At 45.3% G+C, this 13,908-nt stretch overlaps 1 protein-coding gene across 6 annotated transcripts in view; it reads left to right on the top strand.

Moving 5' to 3' along the window:
- The window catches only part of LOC126285410 (protein spaetzle 5), a 310,585-nt gene that overhangs the window by 289,259 nt on the left and 7,418 nt on the right, over nucleotides 1–13,908 (top strand). For 4 of the 6 annotated variants that reach the window (XM_049984767.1, XM_049984766.1, XM_049984770.1 and 1 more), the window contains exon 4: nucleotides 1,892–2,203. In XM_049984767.1, coding sequence (XP_049840724.1) covers nucleotides 1,892–2,203 — 312 coding nt within the window. The remainder of the gene's footprint in view (nucleotides 1–1,891; nucleotides 2,204–13,908) is intronic. The other 2 variants (XM_049984769.1, XM_049984768.1) reach the window with 1 other exon arrangement.

Here is a 13,908-nt window from a genome sequence, read left to right as displayed (position 1 = left end):
ATTCCCTGTATGTATGATTCGCAAATTTCCTGCGTATATGATCCCAAATTCCCTGTAACAGCAGAAACAGCATAACTACAAATTCCATTTAATACGATTTGTAAATACGAGGGTTGACTGAAAAGTAATGCGTCCACCTTCGAAGCTCTTCAACAGTTGGCAGCATTGGTATGCGGCAGGTACTGGCTGGACCCGTAGCCTCTTCTCTACAGCTACAGTTGGCGGGAAGCCTTAGCACTGAACGGTTGTGTTGTTACAGTGTAACGTATGGAACCGTGCGCAGACTGTCGGTCAATGCGATTTAAGCAACGTGGAGTCTTTGAATTCTTGACAGCAGAAGGTGAGATCCCAATGGAGAGTCATCAGAGAATAAAACCAGTTATGGTGATGGTGTTGATGTGAGTGTGCGTCGTTGGGCGAGTAAGTTTAAAGATGATGAGGCGGGAACATCTGACCTGCGTGACAAACAGAGTTGTACGTCCTGTGACAGCAACTACCGAGTTTCACGAACAAAATGTTGACAGATTGATTCAGGACGACCGTCGTATCACTCAGAGACAAATTGCAAGCGTAGTCGGCATTTCACAACAACGTGTGGGTCACATTATTGCTTTGTTTTGCTATCGGAAGCTCTGTGCACGATAGGTACCCCGGATGCTGACTTCTGAAATGAAAGCGCACAGACTTGAAAATTGCCAGGAACTCCTCTCGCGTTACGAGAATGAAGGTGACGACTTTCTCCCGTCAATCATGGAACATCATTATGCTTCTGATGAAGACGTTGAGAGAACTGTGAGATTGTGGTTCCGGAAACAGAATATCGACTTCTTCCGTGACGGCTGCAGAAAACATGTTCATCGTAGGCAGAAATGTATCCAATTGGCTGGTGATTATGTGGAAATTGAATATTGGTAATTAAAGATTGCATTCTAAGGATTATTTCTGCGTTTGATTTATTAAAATATTCCCATCTAAACCCATTTAACGAAGTTGGAGGCATTACTTTTCATTCATGAAATAATATGCGTCAACACTCCGTAACACGCTACGCAAGGGATCAAGAAGAAAGCGAAAGATACGTGAGAGAACGACCAGCAAAAAAACGTGTCGCAAACACAGAATATTTTATCGGTATGATTGCCTCGAGATGACCGGGTGATTGTGTTGTATTCATCATCATTCATGAAAAGTGGCGAGATCAGGCTGAGCAAAGGTTGGGAATTTGTACGGGCGCTGATACCGCGCAATTGAGCGCCCCACTAACCAAACATCATCATGTAAAAGGGCACTGTCGAGGTTCCATTTCTTGAACCAACACAGTCTTCTAGGGATGCGTTTTCAAATCTCGATGCAAGATTCTCCTCACAGTTCGATCAGATAATTGTAAGGCTAACGCGTGCTTTCTAGCAGAACGTCGGGGAGATTGTTGAACTGAGCCTCTCAGTGCAGAACATTTTCAAGGACTGTGGCAGTACGTCGTCGACCTTCAGGTGTACGTTTCAATGCAGAATCTGTGTCTCGAAAATTCTAAACCCACGGATATATGATTTTCTAAATAGGAACAGGGTCTCGTAGACCGAGAGCGTAGGGAATGCGGAAGGCACTGGCGATCTGCCAGTTCGAAACAACAAAAACGCGATGTTCATCTGATGGAGCCTTGGCCTACACTGAAAACGGCACGTATGGCACTATTCAAAGTCGTGTCCCCCATCATTCTGCACGCTGCCTCTCAAACCGGGTAGTTCTTTCTGCCTCGCCCTATAGTAGAGGCCGACTTGGCTAGAAATCGGGACACTGGTAGTGACTGAGCGCGACGACAGAAGCGACGCGACCGGACGCCCTGTGCTGTGCTGTGTGATGGCTGTGTTGTAACGCGCCCGCCGCGCCGCAGTAAGAGGGACGCGGCGCCCGCTGCCCGCAGGCCCGCGCCGCCGCCGCCGCCCTACGGCCCGCCGCCGCGCGGCTACCCGTACGGCCCGGTGCCCGCGCTTTCCTACCTGCCGCTTCAGCTGGTCACGCCCGCCGGAGCCGCCGGCCCGGGCAACGCCTCGGGGCCCTACCCCGACCGCCGCTACAAGCTGCTGGCGACGCCCTACCTCTACACCACGGCGCTGCTGCAGCCCGCGCACGTGCCTGTCCCCGTCGCGCACTACGAGCCGCCGCCACCACCGCCGCCGCCCGCGCCCCACGAGTGGTGGGCAAGGTCAGTGTTCCAGGGGTAGTCAACAGTTCTCATTCCTCTACGCTGGCGTGTACCAACGGTGACTCCTTCTGGACCAGTGGTCGTCAAACTGCGGCCCGTATCGGGTATTCCTGTTGCCCGCACATTTCAGCTGTATTTTATAATACGCTACTTGCTATTAAAATTGCTACACCAAGAAGAAATGCAGATGATAAACGGGTATTCATTGGACAAATATATTATACTAGAACTAACATGTGATTACGTTTTCACGCTATTTGGGTGCATAGATCCTGAGAAATAAGTACCCAGAACGACCACCTCTGGCCGTAATAATAGCCTTGATACGCCTGGGCATTGAATCAAATAGAGCTTCGATGGCGTGTACAAGTACAGCTGCCCGTGCAGCTTCAACACGATACCACAGTTCTTCAAGAGTAGTGAGTGGCGTATTGTGACGAGCCAGTTGCTCGCCCACCATTGACCAGACGTTTTCAACTGGTGAGAGATCTGAAGAACGTGCTGGCCAGGCCAGCAGTCGAACATTTTCTGTATCCAGAAGGGCCCGTACGGGACCTGCAACATGCGGTCGTGCATTATCCTGCTGAAATGTAGGGTTTTGCGTGGATAGAATGAAGCGTGGAGCCACAGGTCGTAACACATCTGAAATGTAACGTTCACTGTTCAAAGTGCCGTCAATGCGAATAAGAGGTGACCGAGACATGTAAGCAATGGCACCCCATACCATCACACCGGGTGGGACGTCAGTATAGCGATGACGAATACACGCTTCCAAACACGGATGCGACCATCATGATGCTGGAAACAGAACGTGGATTCATCCGAAAAAATGACGTTTTGGCATTCGTACACCCAGGTTCGTCGTTGAGTACACCATAGCAGGCGCTCCTGTCTGTGATGCAGCGTCAAGGGTAACTGCAGCCTTGATCTCCGAGTTGATAGTCCATACTGCTGCAAACGTCGTCGAACTGTTCGTGCATGTGGTTGTTGTCTTGCAAACGTCCCCATAAGTTGACTCAGGCATCGAGACGTAGCTGCACCATCTGTTACAGCCATGCGGATATAATGCCTGTGATCTCGACTGACAGTGATACGAGGCCGTTGGGATCCAGCACGACGTTCCGTATTACCCTCTTGAACCCACCGATTCCATATTCTGCTAACAGTCATTGGATCTCGACCAACGCGAGCAGCAATGTCGCGATACGATAGACCGCAATCGCGATAGCCTACAATCCGACCTTTATCAAAGTCGGAAACGTGATGGTACGCATTTCTCCTCCTTACAGGAGGCATCACAACAACGTTTCACCAGACAACGCTGGTCGACTGCTGTTTGTGTATGAGAAATCGGTAGGAAACGTTCCTCATGTCAGCACGTTGTAGGTGTCGGCACCGACGCCAACCTTGTGTGAATGCTCTGAAAAGCTAATCATTTGCATATGACTGCATCTTCTTCCAGTCGGTTAAATTTCGCGTCTGTAGCACGTCATCTTCGTGGTGCAGCAATTTTAATGGTCAGTAGTGTAATATGTATCTAGCAATTTACAACCTAATCCAAAAACATCAGCTAACGTTAAGAGCTTATTAAAAGTCCAGTTTTTCTGCTCAGTAAGAAGAATAGATGCTTACAGAGACAGTAATATTGAAAGATGTGCTTATTTTAACTGACATTAGTGAACTCGGTCGTGGGCTAAGTAAAACTGGCCGCTTACTTCAGGGCAGAGGGGTAAGTAGCTTGGCCACTGCTGGTTTAGAGGCTGCAACAGTGGGAATGTTTTACTACGTGTCTTCCATTGTCGGTAACTCGCGGGACTGCGTGGGTCGTACCAGTCTACATCTACATTTACATCGATATTCTGCAATCCACCTTCCGGTGCGTGGCGAAGGATACTCCGTACCCCTGCCAGTCATCTCCTTTCATGTTCCAGTCGCAAATACAACACGGGTAAAACGACTGTATATGTGCCTCCGTATGAGCCCTAATATCTCGCATCTTATCTTCGTGGCCCCTACGCGAAACATACACTACTGGCCATTAAAATAGTTACACGACGATGACTTTTCAGAGCATTCACACAAGGTTGGCGCCGGTGGCGACACCTACAACGTGCTGACATGAGGAAAGTTTCCAATCGATTTCTCATACACAAACAGCAATTGACCGGCGTTGCCTCGTGAAACGTTGTTGTGATGCCTCGTGTAAGGAGGAGATATGCGTACCATCACGTTTCCGTCTTTGATAACGGTCGGATTGTAGCCTATTGCGATTGCGGTTTATCGTATCGCGACATTGCTGCTCGCGTTGATCGAGATCCAATGATTGTTAGCAGAATACGGAATCGGTGGGTTCAAAAAGGTAATACGGAACGCCGTGCTGGATCCCAACGGCCTTGTATCATCAGCATGGCTGTAACGGATTGTGCAGCCACGTCTCGATCCCTGAGTCAACAGGCGGGAACGTTTGCAAGACGACAACCATCTGCACGAACAGTTAAACGAGGTTTGCAGCAACATGGACTAACAGCTCGGAGACCATGGCTGCGGCTACCCTTGACGCTGCATCACAGACAGGAGCGCCTGCGATGGTGTACTCAACGACGAACCTGGGTGCACGAATGGCAAAACGTCATTTTTTCGGATGAATCCAGGTTCTGTTTACAGCATCATGATGGTCGCATCTGTGTTTGGCGACATCGCGGTGAACGCACATTGGAAGCGTGTATTCATCATCGCCATACTGGCGTATCACCCGGCGTGATGGTATGGGGTGCCATTGGTTACACGTCTCGGTCACCTCTTGTTCGCATTGACGGCACTTTGAACAGAGGACGTTACATTTCAGATGTGTTACGACCCGTGGCTATACCCTTCATTCGATTGCTGCGAAACCCTATATTTCAGCAGGATAGCGCACGACCGTATGTTGCACGTCCTGTAGGGGCCTTACTGGATACAGAAAATGTTCGACTGCTGCCCTGGCCAGCACATTCTCCAGATCTCTCACCAGTTGAACACGTCTGGTCAATGGTGGCTGAGCAACTGGCTCGTAACTATACGCCAGTCACTACTTTTGATGACCTGTGGTATCGTGTTGAAGCTGCATGGGCAGCTGTACACGCCATCCAAGCTTCGTTTGACTCAATGTCCAGGCGTATCAAGGCCGTTATTACGGCCTGAGGTGGTTGTTCTGGGTACTGATTTCACAGGGTCTATGCACCCAAATTGCGTGAAAATGCAATCACATGTCAGTTCTAGTATAATATATGTGTCCAATGAATACCCGTTTATCATCTGCATTTCTTCATGGTGTTGCAATTTTAATGGCCAGTAGTGTATATTGGAGGCAACAGAAACGTTCTGCAGTCGACTTCAAATGCTGGTGTTGTATATGTCCTCAATGGTGTTCCTCGAAAAGAATGTCGCTTCCCCTCCAGGGGTTCCCGTTTTCGTTCCCGAAGCATCTCCGTAACACTTTCGTGTCGTTCGAACCTACCAGTAACAAATCTAGCAACCTGCCTCTGAATTCTTTCGATGTCCTCCTCGAATCCGACCTGGTACGGATCTCAAATACTCCAACGGTACTCAAGAAAGGGTGACGCTATCATCCTATATGCAGTCATCTTTAAAGATGAGTCCGCAGCTCGTGGTCGTGCGGTAGCGTTCTCGCTTCCCACAGCCGGGTTCCCTGGTTCGGTTCCCGGCGGGATCAGGGATTTTCTCTGCCTCGTGATGACTGGGTGTTGTGTGATGTCCTTAGCTTAGTTGGGTTTAAGTAGTTCTAAGTTCTAGGGGACTGATGACCATAGATGTTAAGTCCCATAGTGGTCAGAGTCATATTTTTTTAAAGATGAACCACACTTCCCTAAAATTCTTCGCCGGCTGCTGTGGCTGAGCGGTTCCAAGCGCTACAGTCCGGAACCGCGCTGCTGCTACGGTCGCAGGTTCGAATTCTGCCTCGGGCATGGAAGTGTGTGATGTGGCTCAAATGGCCCTGAGCACTATAGGACTTAACATCTAAGGTTATCAGTCCCCTAGAACTTAGAACTACTTAAACCTAACTAACCTAAGGACATCACACACATCCTTGCCCGAGGAAGGATTCGAACCTGCGACCGTAGAGGTCGCGCGGTTTCAGACTGAAGCGCTCAGAGCCGCTCGGCCAACATCGGCCGCCGGTGTGTGATGTCCTTAGGTTAGTTCGGTTTAAGTAGTTATAAGTTTAGCTGTCTGATGACCTCACATGTTAAGTCCCATAGTGCTCAGAGCAATTGAACCATTCCTAAAATTCTTCCAATGAACAGAAGTCGGCCGTTCGCTTTCGCTACCACAATCCTCACGTTCTCGTTTCGTTTCATATCGCTTCGCAACGTTACGCCCAGATATTTAAACGCCGTGACTATGTTTAGCACGACACTACTAATGCTGTATCCGAAAATTACGCGTTTGCTTTTCCTACTCATCCGTATTAATTTGCATTCTCCTACATTTGGAACCAGCTGCCATTCATCACAGCAACTGGAAATTTTGTCTAATTCATCTTGTATGCTCCTACAGTCACACAATTCTGACACCTCACGGTACCCAACAGCATCATCAGCAAAGAACCACAGATAGAGAAAAACTGCGGTTCTGTCACACTTCCCTGGGGCACTCCTCTGATGAACACTCGCCGTCGAGGACAACATGCTGGATTCTGTGAGTTAAGAAGTGTGCGAACCTGTTCCATAGGCTTGTACCTTCTTTAACAGCCAGGAATAGCACCGTGTCAAACGCTTTCCCGAAATCTAGAAATATTGGATCTTACCCTTCATCCATAGTTCGCAGAGTATCACGCGAGAAAAGCGTAAGCGATGCTTTCTAAAACCATGCTCATTCCTGGACATAAGTTTCTCGGTCTCAAGAAAATTGATTACATTCAAACTGAGAATATTTTCAAGGATTCTGCAGTAGGCTAAAGTTAGGGACATTGGTCTGTAATTTTGCGCGTTCGTTCTTTTGCCCTTTTTGTACACAGAAGTCGCATGTGCTTTTTTCCAGTCGCTTCGGACTTCGGTACGGTATAAATTTTGACACAGAACTAACATCGATTCGTGAACGCGCGTTACAGACACAATCATTTTCAAATGCGGCACTTATTTGCAGTAAGGAACATTAAATTAACGAAGGCTGTTGCAATAAAACGCAATGAGTAGAAGAAACGTTCAAAACAGTTAGCAAACATATGTGATCGTGTCTGATATTGCATAGTCCAATGCGGCGCGGGGTAGCAGCGCGGTCTAGGGCGCCTTGTCAATCTCCGCTCGGCTCCCTCCGTCAGAGGTTCGAGTCCTCCCTCGGGCATGGGTGTGTGTGTTGTCGTTATAGTAAGTTAGTTTAAGTAGTGCGTAAGCTTAAGGACCGATAACCTCAGCAGTTTGGTCCCATAAGACCTTAGCACAAGTTTCCAATTTCCAATTTTCCATAGTCCCTTCAAAGATAATTACAATTATGTTACTGTTGTAACGTACGGATGGGAAACATGGACACAAAGAAGTACTGATGAGCAGCAGCTCAGCATTTTTGGAAGCAGGATTCTGCGCAAGATCTATGGGGCAGTTCAGGATAACAATGGTTTCTGGAAACACCAAAAATTCGGAGAACAACCTGGCTTGGACGTGTCCTTAGGATAGATACTGGAGAGGGCAGAATGGAGGAAACTTGAAAAGGCTAAGAAACGCCACGAGGAGAAGAACAAGAAGAAGAAGAAGAAGAAGAAGAGTAAGAAGAAAAAGAAGACAATTTCTTAATTAATCATCCGCTTACACAGACAACACAATAACACTTCGTCAGATAAATATTACAGTGTCACAACTCTGGGATCATTGAGGATGGCAACAACATGAAGCTGAAAGCAGTCGAACTTTTCCGAGTGGCGCCAACTTTTAGCGATAAGTACAGCGCGGTCGGCGGCCAACTTTTCGCGGCCTGACTACAGCTTGTCTGCTGGGTGTTCACAACATACTAATTTATGTAGGTTACCAATTAATAATAAACTCGGCACATATGCGGTCCGAGGTGCCGCATCGCAATGTCAGTATTGGCTGCTGAGCAAAGACGTTTGACGGTCACTGCGCTAGATCCTCCCATCGGGCAGCTTGTATTACCTGTGGCTCACGCTCGACTATACCAATTATTGTACCAGCAGTACACAAACGTATGGTGTCTTACTTAACACCCAAGTGCGGCAAACAGCTGTGAATACAATTTTGTGTGATTCGTCTGCTTTCTGAACAAATGAGATTTAACATAATTTGTGATTAATTTAGAGAAAAACTATTTTATGTACTCTCTCAAAACGTTAAAACAGTGGTCATCAAACGTTCTTCCCCAAGGACCGTTACATTGCTGACATTATGTGGCAGCAACTATGGCCGCATATGGGCCTGTCTTATTATTAATTGGAAACCTAATGAAATTAGTACGTTTGAGCCGTCAAGGCTGACTAATAATTGAAATCATACTTACATTTAAATGCACTATGCAATAGATGACACGATCACAAATGTTTATTCAGTGTTTTTAATGTCATTTTTCTTCTGATTTCTCGTCGTATTGCAATAGCTTTACTCAAATTTAATTTCGTATTCCTTGCTAAAAATATGTACAGTGTTCAAAGATGACAGTCTCAATAATGCGCATTCACGAATGCATGTAACTTACGATTGAAATATGTAACACAGTAGCTGATGGGTACGAGTAGCACCACCTGCCAGTTGTCAGCACTGGAAGAAGGAAAGAACATTCTCCCTCTCACACCCTCAAACCCAGTAGTGACGACGCTACTTACCGCTCTGCTCCAAGTGCAAGCAGCAAACTTTACTAAGCTCACGACCGAATTCACCAGCATAAAAAAAATGGCTCTGAGCACTACGGGACTTAACATCTGAGGTCATCAGTCCCCTAGAACTTAGAACTACTTAAACCTAAGGACATCAGACACATCCATGCTGTAGCGCCTAGAACCGCTCGGCCACCCCGGCCGGCTCACCAGCATCAACTAATGTTAACTAATATGAGGGCCACTCCAGAAGAAATGCACACTATTTTTTAATCCGTCTTTTATTCTACATGTTTGAAAGTTTTACAGTGTGTAGATACATCCCTTAGGAACAGTATTTTCATTTCTCCACATAATTTCCATCCCTCTCAACTGCATTTCGCCATCTTGGAACCAGCGCCTGTATACCCGCACGGTAAAATTCTGGACCAACCTATTGGAGCCACGGTTTGACAGAGTGTACAAGGGAGTCATCATCTTCAAACCTTGTTCCACGAAGAGAGTCTTTCAGTTTCCCAACGAGATGATAGTCACATGGAGCCAGGTCAGGACTGTAAGGTAGGTGTTTCAGTGTTGTCCGTCCGAGTTTTGTGATCGCTTCCATGGTTTTTTGACTGACATGTGGCACTGCATTGTCGTGCAACAGCAAAATATCCTGCTTTTGCCGATGTGGTTGAACACGACTCAGTCAAGCTAGAAGTTTCTTCAGTGTCGTCACATATGCATCAGAATTTATGGTGGCTCCACTTGGCATGATGTCCACAAGCAAGAGTCCTTCGGAACTGAAAAACGCCACAGCCATAACTTTTCCAGCAAAAGGTGTGGTTTTGAATTTTTTTCTTGGGTGAATTTGCATGATGCCACACCATTGATTGCCTCTTCGTCTCTGGTGAAAAATTATGAAGCCATGTTTCATCACCTGTCACAATTCTTCCAAGAAATTTATCTCCACCATACTCGTACTGTTCCAAAAGTTTGCTGCATACTGTTTTTCTTGTTTCTTTATGAGCCACTGTCAACATCCTGGGAACCCACTTGGCACAAACCTTTTTAAACTTTCAGTATATTGCAAACACTTCCTTCCCCCATCCCAACGTAGCGTGACAATTCGTTCACTGGGATGCGTCTGTCAGCAGTCACCAATTCGTTAACACTCTGCATACTGTCTGGAGTGTGTGCAGTACAAGGCCTGCTGCTGCGAGGACAATCCTCAATATTGCCGTGCCCGCTTTCATCACGTAACCTGCTTGCCCACCGACTAACTGTAGTGCGATCGACAGCAGCATCTCCATACACCTTTTTCAACCTCTTGTGGATGTTTCCCACTATCTCGTTTCAACAGCTCAGGAATTCTATGACAGCACGTTGCTTCTGACGAACGTCAAGTGTAGCAGCCATCTTGAAGACATGCTGTGACGGTGCCACTCACGGGAACAGGTTGAACTAAGTTTGAAAACAAGCGGGAAGGATGTATCTACACACTGTAAAACTTTCACACATGCAGAATGAAAACTGTATTTTTACAAAAACAGTGTACATTTCTTTTGGAGTGACCCTCGTATTAAGCACATTTTAAGATATTGCTGCCTATCTAAGTATATTTTTTAGTTACTGCGCAGGAAAACTACACCCTCAAAATTCTTTTAAAATTAGTTGCCGTTTTAGGATTCAGTTGTTAGTCACTAGATGCATATCATTATTGTACATGGTTGAGAAACGCGTGCCGCACGAATACTTCATTTATGCCAGTTTCAAAATCAAATTTCAGTATATTAAAATAATAGTCTACGACGTTTGAATACAACCACCGCCACACGGTGAGAAATATGAAAAGTAGCGCGATTAAGGAAAACACGGGTACATGCGTCGCCCCACAGCGAGAAACACTTCGCAGCAACGGCCTGAACGTGTCAAGTGAGAATTTTAAGTATACGCTTCTCTGTGTGAGTGGGTAATTTCTTCAAATATATGAAATTTCTACCCAGTAAAATTTTGCATTCTTACAAAAATCTGTGAAATTTGCGCCCAGTATACCTGAAACGAATACCAGAGATACGCGGACAGCAGGGTTTGCTGGAGATTCGTGGACACCACCTGCGCTGGTAGTTCGGGCACTGATCCCTCCGCACGACGGAAGCCTTTCCTCGAGCTGACAGTGTCCGCAAATCTCTGCTTTCGGGCCATCGTGTCTGCATCTTTCCCGACACCTCCAGTAAATAAGAGGCCTCCACACGTTCAATATTTACACTGCGAAACAAAATTAAAGTATCACTGTTTCCAAATCCCGTAATTGCCTCCAATTCCAACACACAACTTTGAAGTTTGGCTCAAAGGTGCCTACAACCTTTCTTTGTAATTGTACAGATGCTTGGCGCCCTGTGACGTCACCCTTTGGCTCGGCGACACTGTCAACAGCAAAGTATCGAAATATGCAAGAAAAGGCCAGAGGTCAGAAGCTCACCCAGCTGTAACGTGAGTTGCCACACTGGCACCAAATTACACCACAATTCTACCCAAAGCCATCGTAGACGTGTCGCACGATGGGAAAATCATCACCCGCCCTCTTAGGCACATTTCACACCTTCTTTTGACGCTTCCATGATGTAGGTCAGAACCGCGACACCCAGCGTTGAAATTACGCGGATTTCCTATGGGTGGTCGAGGAAAACATTTGAGACACACTTCCGTTCAGAATCGGCGCGAAACGACCACAGAGGGAGGCATAAAGTACGTCGATGAAACCACGCCTTGCCATGGGGTGATGATTTTTCTCACACTTCGCCGTCGAAAACGACAGTTCGCGGTGCGATGAGAACAGGACGACGTTCTTGACAACGTTCAACACTGCTGCCACACCATGTGGAGCCTGAAGCAGGCAAACCTCACGTGAGAGGTGTCGAAGGGATTGCCTAATCGTAAGCGCTGGAGCAGCCGTGAAGCTGAATGTGTGTCGAATTTTCTGACAAGAAACCCCAGCTATGAGCTACGAAAAAAGGATGCTAGGACCGTAAGAGGACATGAATTTCAAGCACACTTAAGTCTTGCCTGGTGCTTCAATATCCCCTAGGGAGAATTTCCAATCATAATTTTTTGAAAAAACTGGATGTCCATTCAGATAGCTTTGTTTGCTGGTTGTTTAAAGCTTCCATATCAAAGTAACTGTAATGTGGTCAAAGATGATGCGCGACAGTAAAACTGAGGAATCATAAAACGGCAATAATAAGTTTTAACTTACCTGCAATTCAGTAACCTCTTCCTCACTGCATCATATCTGCATACCGGCACTGCAGCACAGCCCATCAGTAGGTTATACACGAACTAAACTGCCTGTAAATTAAGTTATGGAATTAGTTATTTCCATGTTCTGTGGATCATATGCCACTCACCTCTCATACATATAGAATGAGTCAGTTTTACAATTATAGTACACTTTCTCAGTGAAAAATTTGGCAACATGCTGACAGTTTAAATTATTCTCTTATGCTATTGTTTTTTAAAGTGATATTCTTATCCTAAATTATGTTCAATCTCTGTCTCTCATAATCGCACACTTGATTTCAATGGCTGGATTATAAGGGGCTGTCAAATTAAAATTAGACAGGTGGAAAAGAGTAAGTAAGCTACACTGTTTATTATTTCAAAAGTAATCACCATGATTCCAAAGTAAGACAAGACAGTGCAATGGAACTACGGCAGTAGCTAGGCATGTACCATCTGAAGGAAATGGATGGTAATGAATGCCGTTCTTCATGGCTCCAAAAATATAGGAATTGCGTGGGGAGAGAACAGGGCTGTTTGGAAGACCTTACACATCCTCAATATCTCCCCATGCCATTTCCATATTTTTGAAACCCTGAAGAACAAGATTCATTGCAGCCAGTTTGCTTCAGACAAAGAGGTGCATGCCTGAGTACAATCATACTAACATAGGCAATGCAAACATTTTTCTATGAAGGCCATGACACTCTTGACTCACAGTGGAATAAGTAAATTAATAATTATGGTGATTACTTTCAAATAATAAACAGTTTACTTACTTTATTCATCCATCTCATTTCCAGTTTACTGCGCCTTATACATTCTTAACTTCTTCTGCATAGCATGGGCTGATTGTGGTTCGCCATATGTAGCCTATGTGGTATAACTTTTATTGCTTTATCCCTTGAACTGTTCATGACGGTGATCTGAGATATTTCCAGGAATTAGTTATTGCTATCTGACTGCTATCATTCATTATTTTTCTGTTTTCTTTTCTTTAACTGATTTCCTAGTTTTTCTTTTTACTATTGCCCACATAGATTTATTTGTTAACTGGGTTACTAATTGCAGACATTACAAAGCATGTTTTTAATCACTTTCCTTAAGACGGCACAATAACTCTTGCAATATAAAATCAGTCCCACTTTCCATCTGTCTTAACAATTTCATACAATTTCCTTTCCAGAGCACATGATATTTTGATTTATTTTGGAATCTAATGCTATTTCATTTCTTGTCAGCACCACACATTATTTTTTCTTTGGAAAGCAGCTGTTTAAGATTTATAAAAATTCACCTATAATATGATAAATTTAGAATCAACATTTGTCATGTTATGCATATCCCTCCATCAGCTTCCCACAAGGCTTCCTTGAAACTTTCTGTTGTCTCTTCATTAATTACTTTGTTTTCCATATCACATCACTGTTATCAGGTAAGATATGTACAATGGCCCCCTTTTTTTGCAAGAGCTGAAGGACATGACAGGGAATAAGTAGTTGAGAAAGAAGTGAGACAGGGTTGTAGCTATCCCTGATGTTATTTAATCTGCATATTGAGCAAGCAGTAAAGGAAACCAAGGGGAAATTAAAGAGGAAATTATAGTTCTGGAAGAAAATATAAAAAC

The sequence above is a fragment of the Schistocerca gregaria genome, chromosome 8 (assembly GCF_023897955.1).
Source record: "Schistocerca gregaria isolate iqSchGreg1 chromosome 8, iqSchGreg1.2, whole genome shotgun sequence".
Classification (NCBI taxonomy): domain Eukaryota; kingdom Metazoa; phylum Arthropoda; class Insecta; order Orthoptera; family Acrididae; genus Schistocerca; species Schistocerca gregaria.
Note: the sequence above shows the minus strand (reverse complement) of the source record. Positions and strands in the feature narration are given on the sequence as shown.